The 19,505-nt window shown below is 52.2% G+C and overlaps 1 protein-coding gene across 1 annotated transcript; it reads left to right on the top strand.

Annotated features, from left to right (window-relative positions):
- Positions 1-1,639: 1,639 nt before the first annotated feature.
- On the top strand, positions 1,640-17,596 carry ZNF554 (zinc finger protein 554). The gene is made up of 5 exons (XM_045800085.2): positions 1,640-1,681; positions 8,963-9,034; positions 11,614-11,740; positions 12,892-13,083; positions 13,619-17,596. Exons 2-5 carry the CDS (start codon positions 9,002-9,004, stop codon positions 14,791-14,793), a joined length of 1,527 nt encoding a protein of 508 aa, XP_045656041.2. The 5' UTR covers positions 1,640-1,681; positions 8,963-9,001; the 3' UTR covers positions 14,794-17,596.
- The last annotated feature ends 1,909 nt before the right edge of the window (positions 17,597-19,505 follow it).

Below are 19,505 nucleotides of genomic sequence, written 5' to 3'. Positions count from 1 at the left end.
CTTAAACCAAAGCCACTTGAAGAAGGAACAAGTAAGATGCAGCTCTGGAGAAAAGACCCTAATCCATTTTGCCTTGAGTGCCTGTTGATCAGGAAGTATTGTCAACTTCTCTCCACTTCAGGGGACCCCATTTCTTTTATGAAGAAAAAACATGCAGCACAGGGTTTGGCCATTGCATAGAGAGAAAAAGAATGAGAAATAGAAATAAATAGGAACCTTCTTGCACTGTTGGTGGGAATGCAAACTGGTGCAGCCACTCTGGAAAACTCTGTGGAGGTTCCTCAAAAAGTTAAAAATAGAACTACGCTACCATCCAGCAATTGCACTACTAGTATTTACCCAAAAAATATAAAAACGCTAATTCAAAGGGGTACATGCACCCCAATGTTTATAGCAGCGTTATCAACAATAGCCAAATTATGGAAAGAGCCCAAATGTTCATCAACTGATGAATACACACACACACACACACACACACACACACACACACAGTGGAATATTAGCCACCAAAAAGAATGAAATCTTGCCATTTGCAATGACATGGATTGAGCTAAAGTGTATTATGCTAAGTGAAATAAGCCAGTCAGAGAAAGACAAGTACCGTATGACTTCACTCACATGTGGAATTTAAGAAACAGCACAGATGAACATATGGGAAGTTAGAAAAAGAGAGAGAGAGGGAAGCAAACTATAAGAGACTCTTAACCATAGAGAACAAACCGAGGGTTGGTGGAGGGAGGTGGGTGATGGGCATTAAGGAGAGGGCTTGCAGAGATAAGCATGATGTGTGTACTAAGCGGTGAATCACTGAATTCTACTCCGGAAAACAATATTACACTATGCATCAACTAACCAGAATTTAAACAAAAATTTGAAAAATAAAAACAATAGTATACAGAAAGACATATAATACATATCATGGTTTGAGCCAATAATCATCATAATTTTTAAAATGTGTAATTTATCACATATTTATGTGATTTATTGATATTATTTTATCATTAGATGGTTACATTTTGCTGTATTGTGCAGAATATCATAGTTAATTATAACAATATATATTATGAATCTATGATACAGTAATGTTAATTATGGTAGTTTTATTCAACATATTAATAGCACAAACAAACCTATCAATATTACTAATAAATATTATTAGAACAGTTTTACCAAGTAAAAAATGGATTACCTATTTACATAACTTGTTAATAAATAGGCAAATCTAGGGGCGCCTGGGTGGCACAGCGGTTAAGTGACTGCCTTCGGCTCAGGGCGTGATCCCGGCGTTATGGGATCGAGCCCCACATCAGGCTCCTCTGCTATGAGCCTGCTTCTTCCTCTCCCACTCCCCCTGCTTGTGTTCCCTCTCTCGCTGGCTGTCTCTATCTCTGTCAAATAAATAAATAAAATCTTAAAAAAATAATAAAAAAAAATACATAGGCAAATCTTTAAGTCTCAGGTATTAGGGACAGGCCAAGCACAGGAAGCTTCTCAGTCCTGCGGAGACACCGCCCGCCCGCAGAGGGCGCAGTGACTCGACTCTCCGCCCCCAGAGAGACGGGAAACCCAGCGCCACGCCCGCGGCTCCTGGGACTTGTAGTTCGCGGCCGCGTGGTGCGCACGCGCACTGGCGAGTCCGTCCTGGGCGCGCGTGCGGGGGCGGCGGTGGCGGCGGCGCAGCGTGAGTTAACCGGGCGGGAGCGGGAGGCGGACCGGAGGGAGGAGGGGTCCGGGACCGGCGCGGGGACCGCGTCCGCTGGGCTGGCCGGGGTGGGAGTAGGTGGCGCCCGAGCGCTGAGCTGCCGGTGGCACCTGCGCCCGTCCTGGGGCCGTGCAGCCGCAGGCGGTACTGTGCGTCGCGCCTTCTTGGCGGGCCGCGTCCGACGCCAGGTGTGCGGGGTCCGGGCGGGGGTCCCGGCGGGGACGGGGCTGCGGCGTTCCCGTGGAGGCGGCACGGGACAGTCGGAAAGGCAGCCCAGCTCTCGGAACGGCAGAGTCCGACCCATCCTTGCACGGAGTCCCCGTGTGAGACCCCCGGAGGCGCGCGCTGCTCGGAGGGGACGGCAGCTCCCCTAGGCGAGACTTGGAAGGGAACTGGAACGAACCTGTTTGTTCTTGAAGGCAGAGGGGGTTGGAACGCCCGGACTTCCTTGGGCCAGCCAGCGATCTCCCCCGGGGCGATTCTGCCTGTCTCCGTCCCCCTGGGCAGTGTCTGGGGACATTGGTGGTTGTCGTGCCGGGGGAAGGGAGCTCCTGGCACCCAGGGGGTGGGACCGGGGATGCTGCTCAGACCCCCACAGCGCCCGGACGGCCCCGCCCCAGAGAATGATCCCGCCCTTGTATCCACAGCGCCCAGCGGGGAGAGACCTTGTTAATTATTCGGAAAAACACTTGAGTCAGATCCCTGCTCACTAGATAGCAGAATAAACTCCCGAAGGGTCAGACAGTACGAACCAGAGACCCGCCCCCAGCATCTTGTCCCCACCTCCCCAGCCCCATGCCCCTCAGGCTGTGTATGTAATTGTGTGCACCATCCTAGGGCTTCAGGAGGGCAGGTCATCATGGCACACGGAGTCTCTTCGGGCGGTGGAATCCCTGAAACCAGGGGGCTCTCATTTGGGCGTGACTGTCCCTAGGGGACCCTGGGTGATATCTGGGAACATTTGTCACACTGGGAGAGTTCGTGGCATGCAGTAGGCGAGGCCACGGATGCTGTTCAGCTCCTCAGAGTGCCCAGAGCAGCCCCCCAGAGGAGGACCTGCCCGAGCGTTCTCAGTGCTGGGGGGGGGGGGAGACCCTGACTTACCCTGTAGCATTGTGAATCTAGTCGTATCAAGGGTCCACTCCATTTAAGCCAAGACACACCCACCAGGGGAGGGGGAAGCAGTGGAGCGTTCTGCCAGTGTCCCAGCACCAAGCCCTCCAGTCTCTCCCCTTCCTCGGAGTGCATTTCATTGTCCTTGCAAGGAAGTCCTCATTGGGCCTCATCGGCCTTTCCTGTGGAGAAGGGATGAGTTTCTGTGGTTCGAACATTGAGAGGGAAAATCCTGAGCCATGTGCCACAAGCCTGGGTGAAGGAGGGGGCAAAAAGGACCACTGACATGCACCACGAGGTACGAGGGTCTCCGAATAGCGAGAGGGTGGCAGAGAATTGGTCTGGAAGAGCTGGGAAGGGGCTGGGGGACCTGGACCCATTGCCATGCGCTGTAGTTCAAGTCCCAAGAGCAAAGACAGAACCGCACGCTGTGTGGGGGATGGGGTGGTAGATGTGTTCTGTCCCCCGCATGAAGCTCCGGGGCAACAAGGCCAAGGCGAGGACCAGGAGCCCTGCCTCACTGTCTGCCTCTGGTGTTTGTGAGTGTCCTGGGGCGGCGGGAGCAAAGCACCACAGCCGGCGCGGCTAGCACGACAGAAACGTCCTCTCTCACATGCTGGAGGCCGCAAGTCTGAAGTCAAGGGTCAGCGGCTCCCTCCGAAGGCTCCAGGACAGGATGCTCCCTGCCTCTTCCAGCTTCTGACGGTCCTCTCAACACTTGGTGTTCCTTGGCTCGAAGCTGTGTCACTGGTCTCTGCGTCCACTGCCACATGGCCTTCTCTCTGCGTGTCCGTGTCTCTTTTAAGGACACCATCTGTCATCGTGCATCAGGGCCCACTCGCCTCCAGGATGACTTAGTCACGTCTGCACATTTCCTGTTTGCAAGGAAGGTCACGTCACGAGTACCGGAGGGTGGGGCCTTGAACGTATCTTGTGGAGGACCTGACGTAGCCCGCGCCGTGTTCTCACCAGCAGGTGCTTGCTCAGGGAGGAGCACCTGCGTCCTTCTAGAGACACAGCTGATGCCCTAGCCCTCTGCCCTGCATAGCTGAGACCACGCATGCCCAGTGGGTCGGAGCCAGCTCGCGGCGAATTCTGCAGCACATCCTCTCTGGCTCCCCGCTTCGCTTTTCAAGCTTTTGTTCTAGTTTATCTCAGTTTACTTCATGAATGGTTTGTAAAAGAAGTGGGCATCACAGATCCTGTCTTCCTTGATAACTTATTTTTTTTTAAGATTTTATTTATTTATGTGACAGAGAGACAGCCAGCGAGAGAGGGAACACAGCAGGGGGAGTGGGAGGGGAAGAAGCAGGCTCACAGCGGAGGAGCCTGATGTGGGGCTCGATCCCAGAACGCCGGGACCACTCCCTGAGCCGAAGGCAGACGCTCAACTACTAAGCCACCCAGGCGCCCCTTCCTTGATAACTTAAACAGTTACTGGTCCTTCCTGGAGTTAGCCACGATACCGTTTGCTGTATATCCTTGCCAGCTTTTGGCCATCTTGCCATATATTCCGTGTGTGTGTTATATATACACAGTTATATATGTTTATCTGTTGACGGGTTTTTTTTTTTTCAGATTTGTTAGTATTTTTTTTTTTTGGTAATAATTTTCTTTAGGTATAATCCACATACCATACAGTTCGTTCATTTAGGGTATGCAGTCCAGTGATTTACAGTCTATGCACAGAGTTGGGCAGTCACCATGTCTGTCTAATTCTGGGACACTTCATCATCCCCCAAGAAACCCTGTCCCTGTGAGCCATTACCTCCCAGCCCTACTCTCTGGCCCCTGGCCAGAACGAATCTACTTCCCGTCCGTGGAGGAGCCTGTTCTGGACATGTCACACACGTGGACTCACAGTCGTGGGGCCTTCTGTGTCTGGTTCCCTCCCTGAGCGTCGTGGCCTCAGGGTCTGTCCATGTTGCACATGCATCGTGCTTACCCATTCATCCGTTGACGGACCTTTGGGTGCTTCCGCCCTTGGGTGAGTGAGTCACGCTGCCGTGAACGTTTGTGAGCAGGTGTTTGTGTGGACGTGTGTTTTCGTTTCTCTTGGGCAGAGAGCAAGAGTGGAGTCGCTGGGTGCCATGTTAGCTGTGTTTAACCGTTCGAGGAACCGCCAGACTGTCTTCCACGGCAGCGGCCCCATTGTCCGTGCCCACCAGGGGGGCCCACGGGGTTCCATTTCTCCCCGTCCTCCCCAATCCCAGTTCCTGCCTCTCTGATGCCACCTCACTGTGGGTTTGATCTGTATTTCCCCAATGACTCGTGACCTTGAGCGTCTTTCCATGTGCTGCTGGGTCCTCTGAGTATCACCTTGGGAGAGGTGTCCGTTCGTGAGCGAGCTCTTTATTTTGAAGGGATCTGTGGTCTACAGAGGCAAGCAGATGGCACACAGGGCCCCCCCCTGCCTTCCCCCAGCTCCCCCACGTGCACGTTCTCAGCCCGGCTGCTTCGTTCGCCCTCGCCCCAAGGAACCTTGTGAGGATTCTTGTCTCCCAGTCGCCCTTCCCTATGAAATTCTTTCTGTGGGGAGGCTACTATTTTTTTTAAATGTTTAGTTGTGAATTAATTATAGTCTCATAAGATGTTGCAGAAGCAGGGTGCAGCCCCCTGTACCCATCACCCAGCTTCCTCCAGTGACATCTCTCACAGCAGTGATCAGAGCCAGCACATTGGTACTGACCAGCCCCCCGTGAAGATTTAATACCACAAGTGCATTAGTGTGCAGAGGCTGCCATAGCAAAGGTCCGTGGGCTGGGCGGCTCACACCACAGAGCTCGGTTCTCTCCCAGTCCTGGGGCTGGAGGCCTGTGAGCAAGGTGTTGACAGGGCTGATGTCATCCTGAAACCTCTCTCTTTGGCATTAGACAGCCGTCTTCTCCCCACACCCTCGTGTGGTCTTCTCTGTGGCTGTCTGTGTCCCAATCCTCTCTTCATCTTTTTTTTTTTTAAGATTTTATTTATTCATTTTGAGAGGGAGAGAGAGCACAAGCAGGGGGAGGGGCAGAGGGAGAGGGAGAAACGGACACCCTGCTGAGCAGGGAGCCTGATGCGGGACTCATCCCAGGACCCTGCGATCATGACCTGAGCTGAAGGCAGATGCTTCACCGACTGAGCCACCCAGGTGCACCCCAATCCTCTCTTCTTATAAGACACCGGTTTTATGGGATCAGGGCCCATTCCTAATGACCTCATTTTGACTTAATTACTTCTTTAAAGCCCCTATCTTGAAAAACAGTCACCTTCTGAGGTCCCGGGGTTGGGACTTGAAGGCATGAATTTGGAGGGGACACCGTTTAGCCCGTAACAAGATGTGCGTATGCAGACTTACGTTGGGGACATTGCAGGTTCGGTTCCGGACCGCCCACAATAAAGGGGGTCGCGTGCGTTGTTTGCTTTCCCAGTGCGTATAAAAGTTATATTTACACCATCCTGGAGTCCATTAGGTGTGCAATAGTGTGATATATAAAAATCTAGTACGTGCCTTAATTTAAAAATACCTTATTGCTAGTAAATGCTGACCATCATCTGAGCTTTCTGCAAGTCATAGTCACTGATCACAGATCGCCAAAACACCTACAGTAATAACGAGTTCATGAGATCGTGCCCGTGGCACAGAGACACGAGGAGAGCACGTGCCGTGGGGTGAACGGCCCGGAGACTTGCTGGACGTGGGGCTGTCACAGACCTTCGATACCAAACAGCGCGAACGTGTGAAGCGCCGTAAGAGGAGATGCGCGTGTGTTCGCCCCTGTGCTGACGATGTGTCTGTGCTTTGTACAGAAAAAGAACTCTTTTTCTTACCTCCCCTCCCCACCTCAAGAACCGATTTGCAGTACCACAGGGTTAACACCGCCGTACCCCTTCCCGGGAATGCTTCCCTCGTCATCGACAGCTCACTGTGGAGCGTTGGTCCCAACCAGGTCGCAACCCGGAGCGCGGACGGGAGGGGCGGGCGGTGTCAGGTCTCGGTTCAGCAAGATGAGTCGGCAGTAGCGTGGACACCTAAAGCGTGTCCCGAGGGTAAATCTCATGTGCAGTGTTCAGCCAACCAAGAGATTAACGCTGGTTCTGTTCTGTTAACTAGACGGCAGACTTTATTCAGATTTCCCCAGATTTCCCACTACCATCTTCCTTCTGTCCTGGGAACCCCATCCGGGTCCCACAGGACCTTTTGTCACCTCGCCTTGTCTTCTTGGGCTCCTCCAGTCTGTGCCTGTTTCCTGCCCTTTCCTTGCCTTTCATGACCTTGACGCTTTTGAAGAGCACTGTCCGGTGTTTATAGAAGGTCCTGTGGGTTGAGTGCGTCTGATGCTTTCTCACGATCACACTGCGGTTATGGTTTGGGGGGAAGGCACCCCAGCAGTGTCACGTCACGTCAGGGGGATGCCTGACGTCCGCTCTGCATCGCCGGTGACTCCGGCCTTGATCCCCTGGCCCGGGTGGGGTCTGACGGGTGTCTCCGGTAGTAAGGGTACCACGTGTCCCTTGACCTGCAGCCTTTGCTGGAAGCACGTCACTGAGTCAGCCCACATGGAAAGCGAGGTCGGGGGAGGCGAGGCTCCACCTCCTGGAGGAGGAGCTTGAAGGATTTCTAGACTGTTGAAACCAGGATGGTAATTAACAAATACTTTGGACGCAGGATCTTTCGCTGAGCCAGTGTCCCCCCCTCCTTGACGTCTCCCTGGTAACGAAGCGTGCCCGTCAGCAGGTCTTGTCTGCGCGGATGGTTACTGGGGCGTCCCCGTGGTGATTTTCTATAAATGGGGGGGGGGTGATTTTTTGAAGTTTTCATCCAGGAATCCAGATCGAGCCCATCACAAGTGTCCAGTAAATGGCCCCCATTCATTCCTCATGAGTCTGCGTGAGAATTTGCCATTTACAAGAGACCTCACATCTGTGACATCACCCAGAGCGGGCAGGTAGCTCCCTGGTGGTGAGTGGGGACAAAGCAGGACTGCTTCAGGCTGCCGGCACTAAGGGCCGGAGGCGGACACTCGTTAGCGCGCTGGAAACAGTCTGTTCACGCCCTGTGGCAGTGGGGAGGGACCCCGGGTGGAGCCGGGCTCCATCCCTGATGCAGTAAGGACAAGCGGGGGTTTGTGGCAAGGGAGCAGGAGGGGGTCCGCGGATGGCCACTGCCTAGAGGACACATCCCGGGGGCCTCTGATAAACAGAGCTGATGCTATTACTGCTGAAGGCGGGCGGGGGGTTCCCCACACCACTGGGCTGGGGGATGGGGAGACCGGCCAGCTCTCCTGGGGGGTCAGACATAGGGCAGGGGCTCTTGCTAAAACTGGGTGATGCAGAACTGAACTCAGAAGCCCAGAGGTCAAGGCCTGGTTGCAAGGAGGGCTCAGAGTGGCCCAACTAAAGTTGAGTCAGGGAGTGAGCCCAGGGAGCCGGGAGGGCTGTGAGAAGGCAGACATGAATCTGAGGCCCGGGGTGGGGGCACCTGTGGGCATCTGAGCTGAGCCTTCCAGAGTTCGAGCCTGGGTGGTCCTACTAGGTTGAACGGTGTTCGTCACAAAGTTCTTGTCCACCCGGAACCTTAGAACGTGAGCCTGTTTGGAAATCGGACGCTTGCGGATGTCGTTAGTGAAGGTGAGGTCATACTGGCGTGGGTGGGCCTAATCCCACGACTGGGTGTCCTTCTAAGAAGAGAGACTCAGAATCGGAAGACGGCCACGTGACCGTGGAGGCAGAGACTGGAGGGACGTGGCCACAAGCCCAGGGGCAGCGGGAATGCCCAGGACCTGGGAGAGTCAGGAAGGACCTTCTGCTGGAGCCGCTGGAGGGGGCACGGCCCTGAGACCTTGATCCAGCTTCAGTGTGAGAGAATGAGTCTCCGTGTTCTTAAGCCTCCCAGCGTGTTCATCTGTTTCAGTGGTCCCAGGACACTCGCACCAGATGGCTTTGCAATGGGATGGGTGCATTTCATACGCTTCCAAGACCCTCAGTCTCTGCATCCATGCCTGGGTTATGGAGCCGTTGGAGGCCCATGGCCTCTGTCCTGGCTTCCGTCGACCACACTCGGTGTTGGGGGGACACCTGGATTGGTTGCAGAGGTCTCTGGGTCCAGGATTTGGGGACTGGGGACAGGCCTGGGCCTGGGCTTCATGGTCCCTTCTCCTCCCACAGCTCTGCCTGCCCTGGAAGCTGTTTTCCCAAGAGAAGAGGATGGCTTCTGGGTACCTGCCCCCCTGGCCCCAGGTGAGTGAGGACTTCCTCCTGCCCTGGAGATGTGCAGCGTGTCCAGGAGAAGCCCTCCTCCCAGACTAATGTGGGAAGCGAGGGAGCACTGCCCATGAGCAACTGGGTCCAGTACCCCTGCTTCCTGGAAGGGTAAGGACAGGCATACACCGGACTCAGCACACCTCTCCCCACGAGAGCTGTGCTTCCTTCCTTGGCTGGGAGTGCCACTTTGTGGCCTGAAGATCCCGCACTTCCCCCCGGGGCGGGAAGATCGGCACCATCCCCCTTACTTAAAAATAATTTTAAAAACTGTAGTAAAATGCACATAACATGAAATTCACCATCGTAACCGTCTCCAGGCGCACAGCTCAGCAGCGTGAAGCTCACTCACCCCGTCCTGCAGCCACCCCCACCCTCCGTCTCCAGAACGTTCCGTCTCCCCACACAGAGACTCTGTCCCAGGAAGCACGGACTCCCCACCCCCTGCCCCCGCCCTGGCTCCCACCATCCACTGTCTGTCTGTGTGGACGGGACTCCTCTGGGGACCTCCTGGGAGTGGGGTCCTGCAGGATGTGTCCTTCTGGGTCTGGCTGCTCTCGCTGAGCTCGGTGTCCTTGGGGTCCCTCCACATCGTGGCTGGTGTCAGGGTCACGTCATGGTCGGTGTCAGGGTCCTTCCATTCTAAGGCTGGATCAGCCTTTTAAAGCCTGCGGACAGCTGCATTTGATGGGAAGCCGCTTTCTCGGGCACGAATGTCAGGAGAGAGGTGGGGAGCAGAGGCCGCCATCGGCAGGGACAGCAGATCTGCGGGGAGCAGTAGGCAGGGTGCCTGTCCCCTAACTTGCAGCTTTGGGAATGTGATCAGTGTCTGCATCAGAAATACAGAGCTGACCGACAGCTCGGGTTCAGGCGGTCCCTAGGATAACAAGCCCTGTCCTGGGGGTATTTGTGAGTGACCCACATATCCAGTCAGTATCTGACATTGTCCTAGTTGGGCCCTCCTGGAGAGGGGTCTTTGATCTGCTCTGGCCCCCGCATTGAAGTCCTGGTCATCCCAGGCACACCTGCTTTGAGGCCTGCCCGGTGCTCCCTGAAGCTGACACAGCCCCTTGGGACACTGTGGGGTTTCAGCTTGGAGCCCGTGCCGGCCCCAGAACCTGGGAGGTCAGGGTCCCAAACAAAGCCAGTGGCTTGCCCCTCGGCAGCGGCAAAGCTGAGATGCCACAGGGCCGGGCCGTGGTCCTTCCTGTCTCGTCTTCGTGTGCACGTCAGTGGAGCCACTCAGACCCGGGCGGTCAGGCTGGAGGGCCCTCGTCTCTCCGGGCCACGTGGGATCACGAGCCCCTTAGCGGCTCAGACCTGCGTCTTTAAAACCCCAACGGTCTTTCTGCATCTGGGGATTGCCTCTGTCTTCACGTTGTTCTCCGATAGATACAGGTCATAATAATCACGAGTCATGAAGACTTGTTTTTAGTATTTAAAGAGTTTACATTTTAACCTGCTCACCAGGCAGCAAAAAGCAAAGAACTTGTGTCCCATGGAGACTTTTCCCCAGTCTTCCCGATTGAGATGATCCATTTTGGAATGATAATATAGTCATATATTTATTATAATTTTTAAAAATAAATATTTATTATTTTACTATAATTAAATATGAATGTATTCTGTTTAATAAATATGACGTGATATTTCACACTTATTTTTAATTGTACATCCATATGTAACAGCCACAAGGTTTGAAGCCATTAAAATTGTTTTCCTTTTTATTTAATGGCAGATTTACTCAAAGCCTCAAACCCTTGCAGTGAGTTCAGCAACTGTAGGGTTAACCCTAGAGCCACCTGGGAAGGTGGCGGGAATGTGAGGGGCTTGGGGGAGGTGGCAGCAGCCGCTGCTGGCCTGGAAAAAACCTGTTTTTTCTACTTCATCAAAAATCTTTTTAAAAGATTTTATTTATTAGAGAGAGAGGGAGAGCGGGAGCGGGGGAGGAGCAGAGGGAGAGGGAGACAGTCTCCAGCAGGCTCTACGCAGAGCGGGGAGCCCAAATCGGCACTCGATCCTTGATCCCATGACCCTGAGATCAGGACCTGAGCCGGAATCAAGAACTGGACACTTGACCGACTGAGCCACCCAGGTGCCCCCGCTTTATCTACAATTCTGTGGCAGCCCTGGGTACTAACTTCTTTCTTCTGGGTGGGAGAAACACAGAAACTTTTAATATTGGGGCGCCCGGGAGGCTCGGTGGGTGAAGCGTCTGCCTTTGGCTCAGGTCGTGATCCCAGGGTTCTGGGATCGAGTCCCGCATGGGGCTCCCTACTTGGCACATAGTCTGCTTCTCCCTCTCCATCTGCTGCTCCCGCTGCTTGTGCGCGAGCTCCCTCTCTCCCTCCCCTGCCCCCCCCCCCCCAGATAGCTAGCTAGATAGATAATCTGAAAAGCAACGAGAACAAGGGGCCAAATGTGCCCGTGCGCTGCGCGCTGGTGGAGTCTGACCTCTGGGCTGCGCACCGGCTGCACGTGGACCACCGCCCTCTGAGCTCCTGCCTGTGAACGCAGGTGGGGGGCTGTTCTTGAGCAGAACCGGTGTGGTATTTTAGGACTTAGTGACCTTCGAGGACGTGGCGGTGGACTTCTCCCGGGACGAGTGGGAGATGCTCGATTCTGCGCAGAGGCGGCTGTACCGAGAGGTGATGCGGGACACCTGCGCGAACCTGGCCGCCCTGGGTAAGCCCAGCGGCGCGTGTTCACACGCGCTTAGCGTCTACACTGCGTCAGGAGCCGTGTTACCAAGGGGGGGTTGTGGGTGATCCGGCAGCCGTGGTTCCTGCCCCTGTGGGGCTCGTGGTGCGCTGGTGTCTTCAACGCAGAGAATGGCCTGATTTCCCCGGTATGTGATTACCCGAGCTGGTGTTGAGACGTGAGGGCACCGCTTAGAGAGAACGCCCCTGAGTCCTCTGGGCTCCAGAGCCATAATTTAAAAACTTTTTGTGGTAAGATACATCTAATATAAAATTTGCCTTCTTAATCAATTTTTAGGTATAAAATTCAGTGACAGTAATTACATTCAGAATATTGTACAACCATCAGAGCTTTTCCAAAACCTTTTCATCGCCTCAGAGAGAAACCCCATACTCACCAAGCACAGACTCCCCAGCCCCTGCCCCAGCCCTGGCTCCCCCAGCTCCTCTCTGTCTGTGGGGACGGGACTCCTCTGGGGACCTCCTGGGGGTGGGGTCCTGCGGGATGTGTCCTTCTGGGTCTGGCTGCTCTCGCTGAGCACCGTGTCCTCAGGGTCCAAATGTATCATAGCATGTATTGGAATTTCATTCCGTTTTATGGCTAAATAATATTCCATTGTTTGTATGGACCACATTTTATTTATCCATTTATCCATAGATGGACACTTGGGTTGTTTCGACTCTCTGGCCGCCGTGAACATGGGTGTGCAAATAGCACTTCGACTCCCTGCTTTCAGCTCCCTTGGGTCCGTACCCAGGAGTGGAATTGCTAGGTCAGATGGTGATTCTGTGTTTACCTTTTCAAGGAACCCCCAAGCTGTTTTTCACAGCGCCATTTTCCCAGCCATGCACAAGGATTCTGGTTTCTCCACATCCTCTCGAAGACTTATTTTCTGCTTTTGCTTAAAAAAAAAAAAAAAATCATACCCATCCTACCAGGTATGAAGTGGTATCTCACTGTGGTTTCGATTTGCATTTCCCTAATGGCTAATGATGTTGAACATCTTTTCCTGTGCTTGTTGGCCATTTGTAGATCTTTCTCGGGGAAATGTAAGATCCGCAGGTTTTTAATTAGGAAAATAAAATCTCCAGCTTGGTCAGCGTGCCACCACTCCAGTGTGCTCTTGTCTCTCGCAGGAGCCTTGAAGAACCAGAGTTCTGATAGAGGCATTGACGACGGCACACTTTCCCCAACACAAGCCTCTCGGGCCACCAGTCCTTCCCCATGGGCTGGGTGTCCACTCTTTCTACCAGTGGTGCCTTTCCACTTGGAGCCAGGAGAAGCCATGTGGACGGGGGCACAAAGAACTCCCCAAACCTCCTGTTCAGGTGAGAGCCAGGCAGATACGAGCCATTGAGTGGGGGTGGCATTCTGGGGACTGCAGGTAGAGATCTCTCCACAGAGGCCCAAGCTCTGTAAGGAGAAGGTTGAGGTCTTTGGTTGGCCTTTCTCAGGCACCGTCAGTTCACCTCCGGCAGCCTTGCCCTGCACACTAGCTTCTACCACCCGCTGTGGGTGCAGAGAAGAGATATCCCATTTCTTTCTTGAAATTATTCTACCTCTGTTTCTTGTTACCTCTCTTCCCTCCCTGCTTTCTTGGTGATTCTTTCTCTCTGTCATGCTCCTTCTCCCTCCTTTGTAGAGCCACTCCTCTGCCTTTGCTTCCTGCCTCCCGTCCCACACCACTTTTCATCATCATCCAGCCTCTTAGACCACTTCTTGTCCTTAGGATCTTTTCCTGTTTCCCCCTGTGTTGAGTGCTGTATTTGAACATGAATTCACATGTGCCTTGTTGGAAGTACTTCTGTCCCGCTATTATTAAGTTAGACATTTCTTTTTTCTTCCCCCCTCAATTTATTTCAGATTTGGAGACTAGTCTGAAAAGCCAAGAGTCAATTTATAAGAAAGTGGTTTTAGAGGAAGAACCACCCAGTGGTATGAATATCATAAAGCTCCCCAAAGAAGACTGGGGTTGTGGTCAACTTGAGGAGAACCGTAAAGACTTTCACGGGCTTTTGAGGCAAGCGGCACACACCCAAGTAGAGGCATTTGCTCCAGGGGAGGCCACTGCCTGGCATGCGTTTGGGGAGACCTGTAGTATGAGCTCAGACCAGGCTTTATCACAAGGAGGTTTCACTGGAAAACATTTCCATGACTATGATCTTGGTGTTGAGAGTTTGGTAGCTGATCCATTCTTAAACCATCATCAGATGGGATATTCAGACCAGAAGCCCTGTGGAGGGAATGAATATGGAAAAGACATCAGCCAAAACAGTCCCCTTATTCAACACAGAAGAACTGGAACTTGTACGTATGCAGCAAGCGGGGAGTCATTTAATCACGGTACGGCTCTTACAACACACAACACAGTTAATACGGTGGGGAAACCCTATGAATGTTACCATTGTGGGAAAATGTTTAATCGGAGGCATTCCCTGAGTGAACATCAGAGAATACATACAGGAGAGAGACCATATGAATGTCAGGAATGTGGGAGAGCCTTTACGCACAGCTCAACCCTCACACGACACTTGAGAACTCATACTGGAGAGAAGCCCTATGCGTGCAGTGACTGTGGGAAAGCCTTCAACAGGATTTCGTCTCTTACCCAGCATCAGAGGATTCACACAGGGGAAAAGCCCTATAAATGCAAAGACTGTGGAAAATCCTTCTGCCAGAGTTCTTACCTGATCTTGCACAAGAGAACGCATACTGGCGAGAAGCCCTACGAATGTAATGAATGTGGAAAGGCCTTCAGTGATCGCTCCTCACTTAACCAACACGAGCGAACTCACACTGGTGAGAACCCCTATGAATGTAATCAGTGTGGAAGAGCCTTCAGCCAGAGGTCTTCCCTCGTTAGGCACGAGAGAACTCACACTGGAGAGAAGCCGTATGTCTGTAATGAATGTGGGAAAGCGTTCAGCCAGAGCTCATCCCTTGTCACCCATCAGAAAACTCACACTGGTCAGAAAACCTATAAAATAATCGATTGTGCGAAAGCTTTCTGTCAGAGCAGCCACCTTATTGGATTTTAGAGATTGCTTGCTGCTCTGTAAAGTAACTTTTAGCCCTCTACTACGTAAGTGTGGTTAGGTTTTGCTCTTCTGATGTACTATTTGAAAAGAAATAGACGTGTGCCACATTCTTGAAGAAAACCACTGAGGTCTAGATCTGAGAAGGGACCTTTTAACGGGGAAAATTGCCGTTGAGCTATGCCCAATGCCTGTCCTTTTGGAAAAGATTTTTTTTTTTAAGATTTTATTTATTCATTTGACAGAGACAGCCAGCGAGAGAGGGAACCCAAGCAGGGGGAGTGGGAGAGGAAGAAGCAGGCCCCTAGTGGAAGAGCCTGATGTGGGGCTCCATCCCAGAACGCTGGGATCACGCCCTGAGCCGAAGGCAGACGCTTAACGACTGCGCCACCCAGGCGCCCCACTTTTGGAAAAGATTGATAAATGTGAGCACTAACATGCAGTGGGATTTTGCTAAGAATTGTCACATTAATTTAGTTGTTGAACAAAAGGTATTCTGTTTCAACCTTTTGTTTGAAAATTCAGTATTTTTGTTTCAGTAATCTGTTTCAATATTTTGCATAGTCCCTCTGCCCCTATTGGTCACTTAGCTAGGTCCTAACTTGTTTTGTGCCCTACTATGGCAATGCAGAATGTATGCTAACACAGAAAGAGCTTTGGGTGCAAAGTGGAAAATAAAGAATGCAAAATGGTTTGTGTGATTCTATCCAGTGAAGTCAAAATATGTACATAAATGGACAAAGTCCAGACAGAGATGTGGAGGAATGAACAGAGTTTATTTGTCAGAGTTATCTGATTTTTTTTTTAAGATTTTATTTATTTATTTGACAGACAGAGACAGCCAGCGAGAGAGGGAACACAAGCAGGGGGAGTGGGAGAGGAAGAAGCAGGCTCCCAGTGGAGGAGCCTGATGTGGGGCTCGATCCCAGAACGCCGGGATCACGCCCTGAGCCGAAGGCAGATGCTTAACGACTGCGCCACCCAGGCGCCCCATTTGTCTGCTTTAATTAATCACACCACCTCTGCCTTTTCAACAAAACGAATCTGTTTATCTTTGGTATAATTTTTCACCTCCTTTGAAGTTCAACTTTTTAAATTCCTATGTCTCTCATTTTCAGTACACAGTTGGTTTTTGTTTTAGGATTCAAAGCAGAAAACCTATTTGTTTTTAATGGATGCATTTATGCCAATTTTTTGCGGTGATAAATGTTGGCTTTAATTCTAACGTACTTTATGTCATTTTTCTTATTTTTGAAGCTTCTTTTATTTTCTGTCTTCTACTCTATTGGTGGTATTGGTGGGATGTATTTCTTTTCTGGTAATTCGGAAGGTGTATTTCCTGCTTCAGTGTCTTTTAGCATTTTACTGTATCACAGTAAACATTATAATGAAACCTATATTGTGACTTACGAGTATTAAGCAGCTTTTGTAGGATGAAAAGTCCAAGTTGCAGAGTGTGTATAGTATATAATGCACTTTAGAAAAATTTGGAAGTAGGGAAAATCATGTTACCTAGTGTATGGATTCAAATGTATGTCATGGCAATAATAAACACCACATTCGTGACTGTGGTTTCCTCTGGGAGGAGGTAGAAGGGGTTTGGGGATCCTGGGGGTGATGCAAAGGGATTTCAACTCTATCTGTAGTGTTTTCTTTCCAGAAATCTGACGGAGTGCGGTAAGCTATAGGATTTAATAGGGCTTAGCCGGAGATACACGCGGGTCCAGAAAGTTAGTCACCGCGTGTTCTGTGTGGTTGAAATGTTGCGCAAGTTTTAAAGTGCTCCCCTTCTCCCTGTGCTGTGGTTCTCATTCATACACGCTCTTTTGAGGGATGCAAAGCCCCGCCCTCCTAACGGGTCACAAAAGGATGCTTACGGTGTGGATAAAATTTTTGTCAGAATATCATCTATCTAAAAAGTGCTACATTTCAAACCCGAAGACGTTGTTCTCAGCAAAGCTGTCAGACCCGCCAAGGTGGACAGTTGTAGGAGCAGAGTCACGTGGAAGGAGCGCGTGCAAAGGTCAGAATTGTCTCGGGAGAAATGAGACTGGGAAGAGTGTCCTTTGTGCCACGACCGGAGCCGGTTCCCCCACTTCCGACCCAGGGCGGGAGCTTGCTGTCACTGCTGTAGGAGATCGCCGACATTCAGTGACCTAGAGCAGTCCTGAGGTCAGAGGTCTGAGATCAGAGTGTTGGCGAGGCCGTGTTCTTTCTGGAGACCCTGAGAGGATCTGTTCCCTCACCTTTTCTGGTTTCTAGAAGCCACCCAGATTCCTTCTCCCGCAGCCCCCCCCCCCCCGCCCTCCCACTACCCTCACCGCCCGCAGCGCAGGGTCTGCCCGTCTTTGGGACTCCCACCCTCTGTCTCCCTCTCCTGAGGACCTCGTGAGGACGCCAGGCCCCCCGGGAGCCCAGGGTCCCACTGGGAACCTCTGAGGCCTTAACCACCTCTGCAAAGTCCCTTTTGCCACATGAGGTGACATATTCCAGTTCCAGTGATTAGGGCGTGTGCACCGTTAGGGTTTCCTACTTTGCTTTATGATGTGGGGTTGAAGTAGGGTGGGAGTGCTGCAAACCACGTCTGCGGTGTAGACTCCCCCAGCACGAGGACCTGCTAACTGAAGAGGTCGCAGGGAGGATGGAGGCTGCGGGAGGGAGGAGGGGTCTTGTTCCTTCCTGTCTGTGTCACTGTCTGCACCTTTGAGACTGTCTTTGTAACCTCCATATGGCAATCACATCCGAATACCTTCACTCACACTTCTTTCCCCCCGGGTTACCATAGTTTTACCTTTTTCTCTGGTTGCAGAGACCAGCCTCATTTTTCACCTTAATAAATGGAATGACATGTCCTTTTTTATTTCTTAAGAGATTTTATTTATTTGTTTATTTATTTATTTATTTATTTATTTGACAGAGAGAAGGAGAGAGCACACACAGGCAGGGGGAGCAGGCTCCCGGCCAAGCAGGGAGCCGGACGCCGGGCTCCATCCCAGGCCCTTGGGACCATGACCTGAGCCAAAGGCAGGCGCTTCACCTACTGAGCCCCCCAGGTGCCCGCATTCCGTTATGAGTGATGCTTGCGGGATATTTATTTGAACACCTGGCAGGCAGACCCGGGTGCTGGAGGTCCAAGCCCCGACCCAGTCAGTACTAAAGCAGACTTTTTTTTTTTTTTAAGATTTTATTTATTTATCCGACAGTGTTAGAGACAGCCAGCGAGAGAGGGAACACAAGCAGGGGGAGTGGGAGAGGAAGAAGCAGGCTCATAGCGGAGGAGCCCGATGTGGGGCTCGATCCCATAACGCCGGGATCACGCCCTGAGCCAAAGGCAGACGCCCAACCACGGTGCCACCCAGGCGCCCCACTAAGGCAGACTTCTAAATCTCAGGCTGACCTATTGAAACTTGGTATTCATTATTAATCCATATTAAGCAAAAATGTATATAATCATACTTTATTTTTAATAGTTTATGAATCCAGGGGCGCCTGGGTGCCTCAGCGGGTTAAGCGTCAGACTCTCCATTTTGGCTCAGGTCACGATCTCAAGGTTGGGAGATGGAGCCCTGTGACCCGCTCTGCCCTCAGTGGGAGTCTACTTGGATATTCACTCCCTCTGTCCCTCCCCCCTCAAATAAATAATTTTTTTTAAAGATTTTATTTATTTGACAGAGAGAGAGAGCACAAGCAGGGGGAGCAGCAGGCAGAGGGAGAGGGAGAAGCAGGCGCCCCGCAGAGCAAGAAGCCTAATGCGGACCCTGGGATCATGACCCCAGCCGCAGGCACACGCCCAACATACCGAGCCACCCAGATGCCCCAATAAATTAATTTTTTAAAAAAATTCTGTTTGTAAATCGAACAAGTGATATCGGAGTTTGGACGTCCAGTTAGTCTCAACCTAGAGAGTGTTGTCTGACACCAGCGGGCGTCTGAGATGCCTTGGCTGTTTAGTCCCCATCTATTAAGGGTATTAAGGGTTTTCGGGTCCATCCCAAAGCCTTACACAGACTGTTTGTTGTTTTCAGTTAACATAGGAATTCAGTTGCCTTAGGGACATCACGGCATTTTATATTGCAAAATGCCCTGGGGACACATCAAAACCCTGACTGGAAATACATTTCCTAGCCGCGTAGAAGGCGCCCTGCGGATTTTAAGGGCTGCCCGCGCTCGAGCTAGGGCTGCGAGGTCCCAACCCTTCCGGGACAGGGACCCAGGGACCCGGTTTGCTGACCTCGAGAGTGGGGTGGGAGGGCAGGGGCGGGACCCCGGTGTCAAAGGTCACCCGTGAAACCCGAGCTCCCTGGGCCTCCCACGAGGTGACGTCACTGTGGAGGGTCTTTGTTCTTAAACAAAGAGCACAGGTCCACGGTGACCTCGACCCCAGGCCTTCCGGTCCTTCTGCTCCTGTCCCGGCTCCAACAAGGGGCGCTCCACGGGGACACTGAGTCAGGACTTCCCCGCCCAGGAGAAGGACGCGAGCGGAGCGCCCAGCGGCGAGGAGACGCAGGACCCGATGCGCCGGGAGGGGGTTTCGCTCGGAGCGAGCGTCCGGCGCGGGCGGGTCAGCCACGTGTGTCCGGACGGCCTGTCACTCAGGTGCAGAGGCGTGGTCATGGAGAACCGTCCAATCAGAACGACAGGGGCGGTTCTCGGAGAACAATCAGGGACTTCTGGGTGGTGCCCGGGGAGCTAGCCAGTCAAGGACATGGGCCCTG

The sequence above is a fragment of the Ursus americanus genome, chromosome 14 (genome assembly GCF_024610735.1).
Source record: "Ursus americanus isolate L20-20 chromosome 14, mUrsAme1.1.p, whole genome shotgun sequence".
NCBI classification, from domain to species: domain Eukaryota; kingdom Metazoa; phylum Chordata; class Mammalia; order Carnivora; family Ursidae; genus Ursus; species Ursus americanus.
Note: the sequence above shows the minus strand (reverse complement) of the source record. Positions and strands in the feature narration are given on the sequence as shown.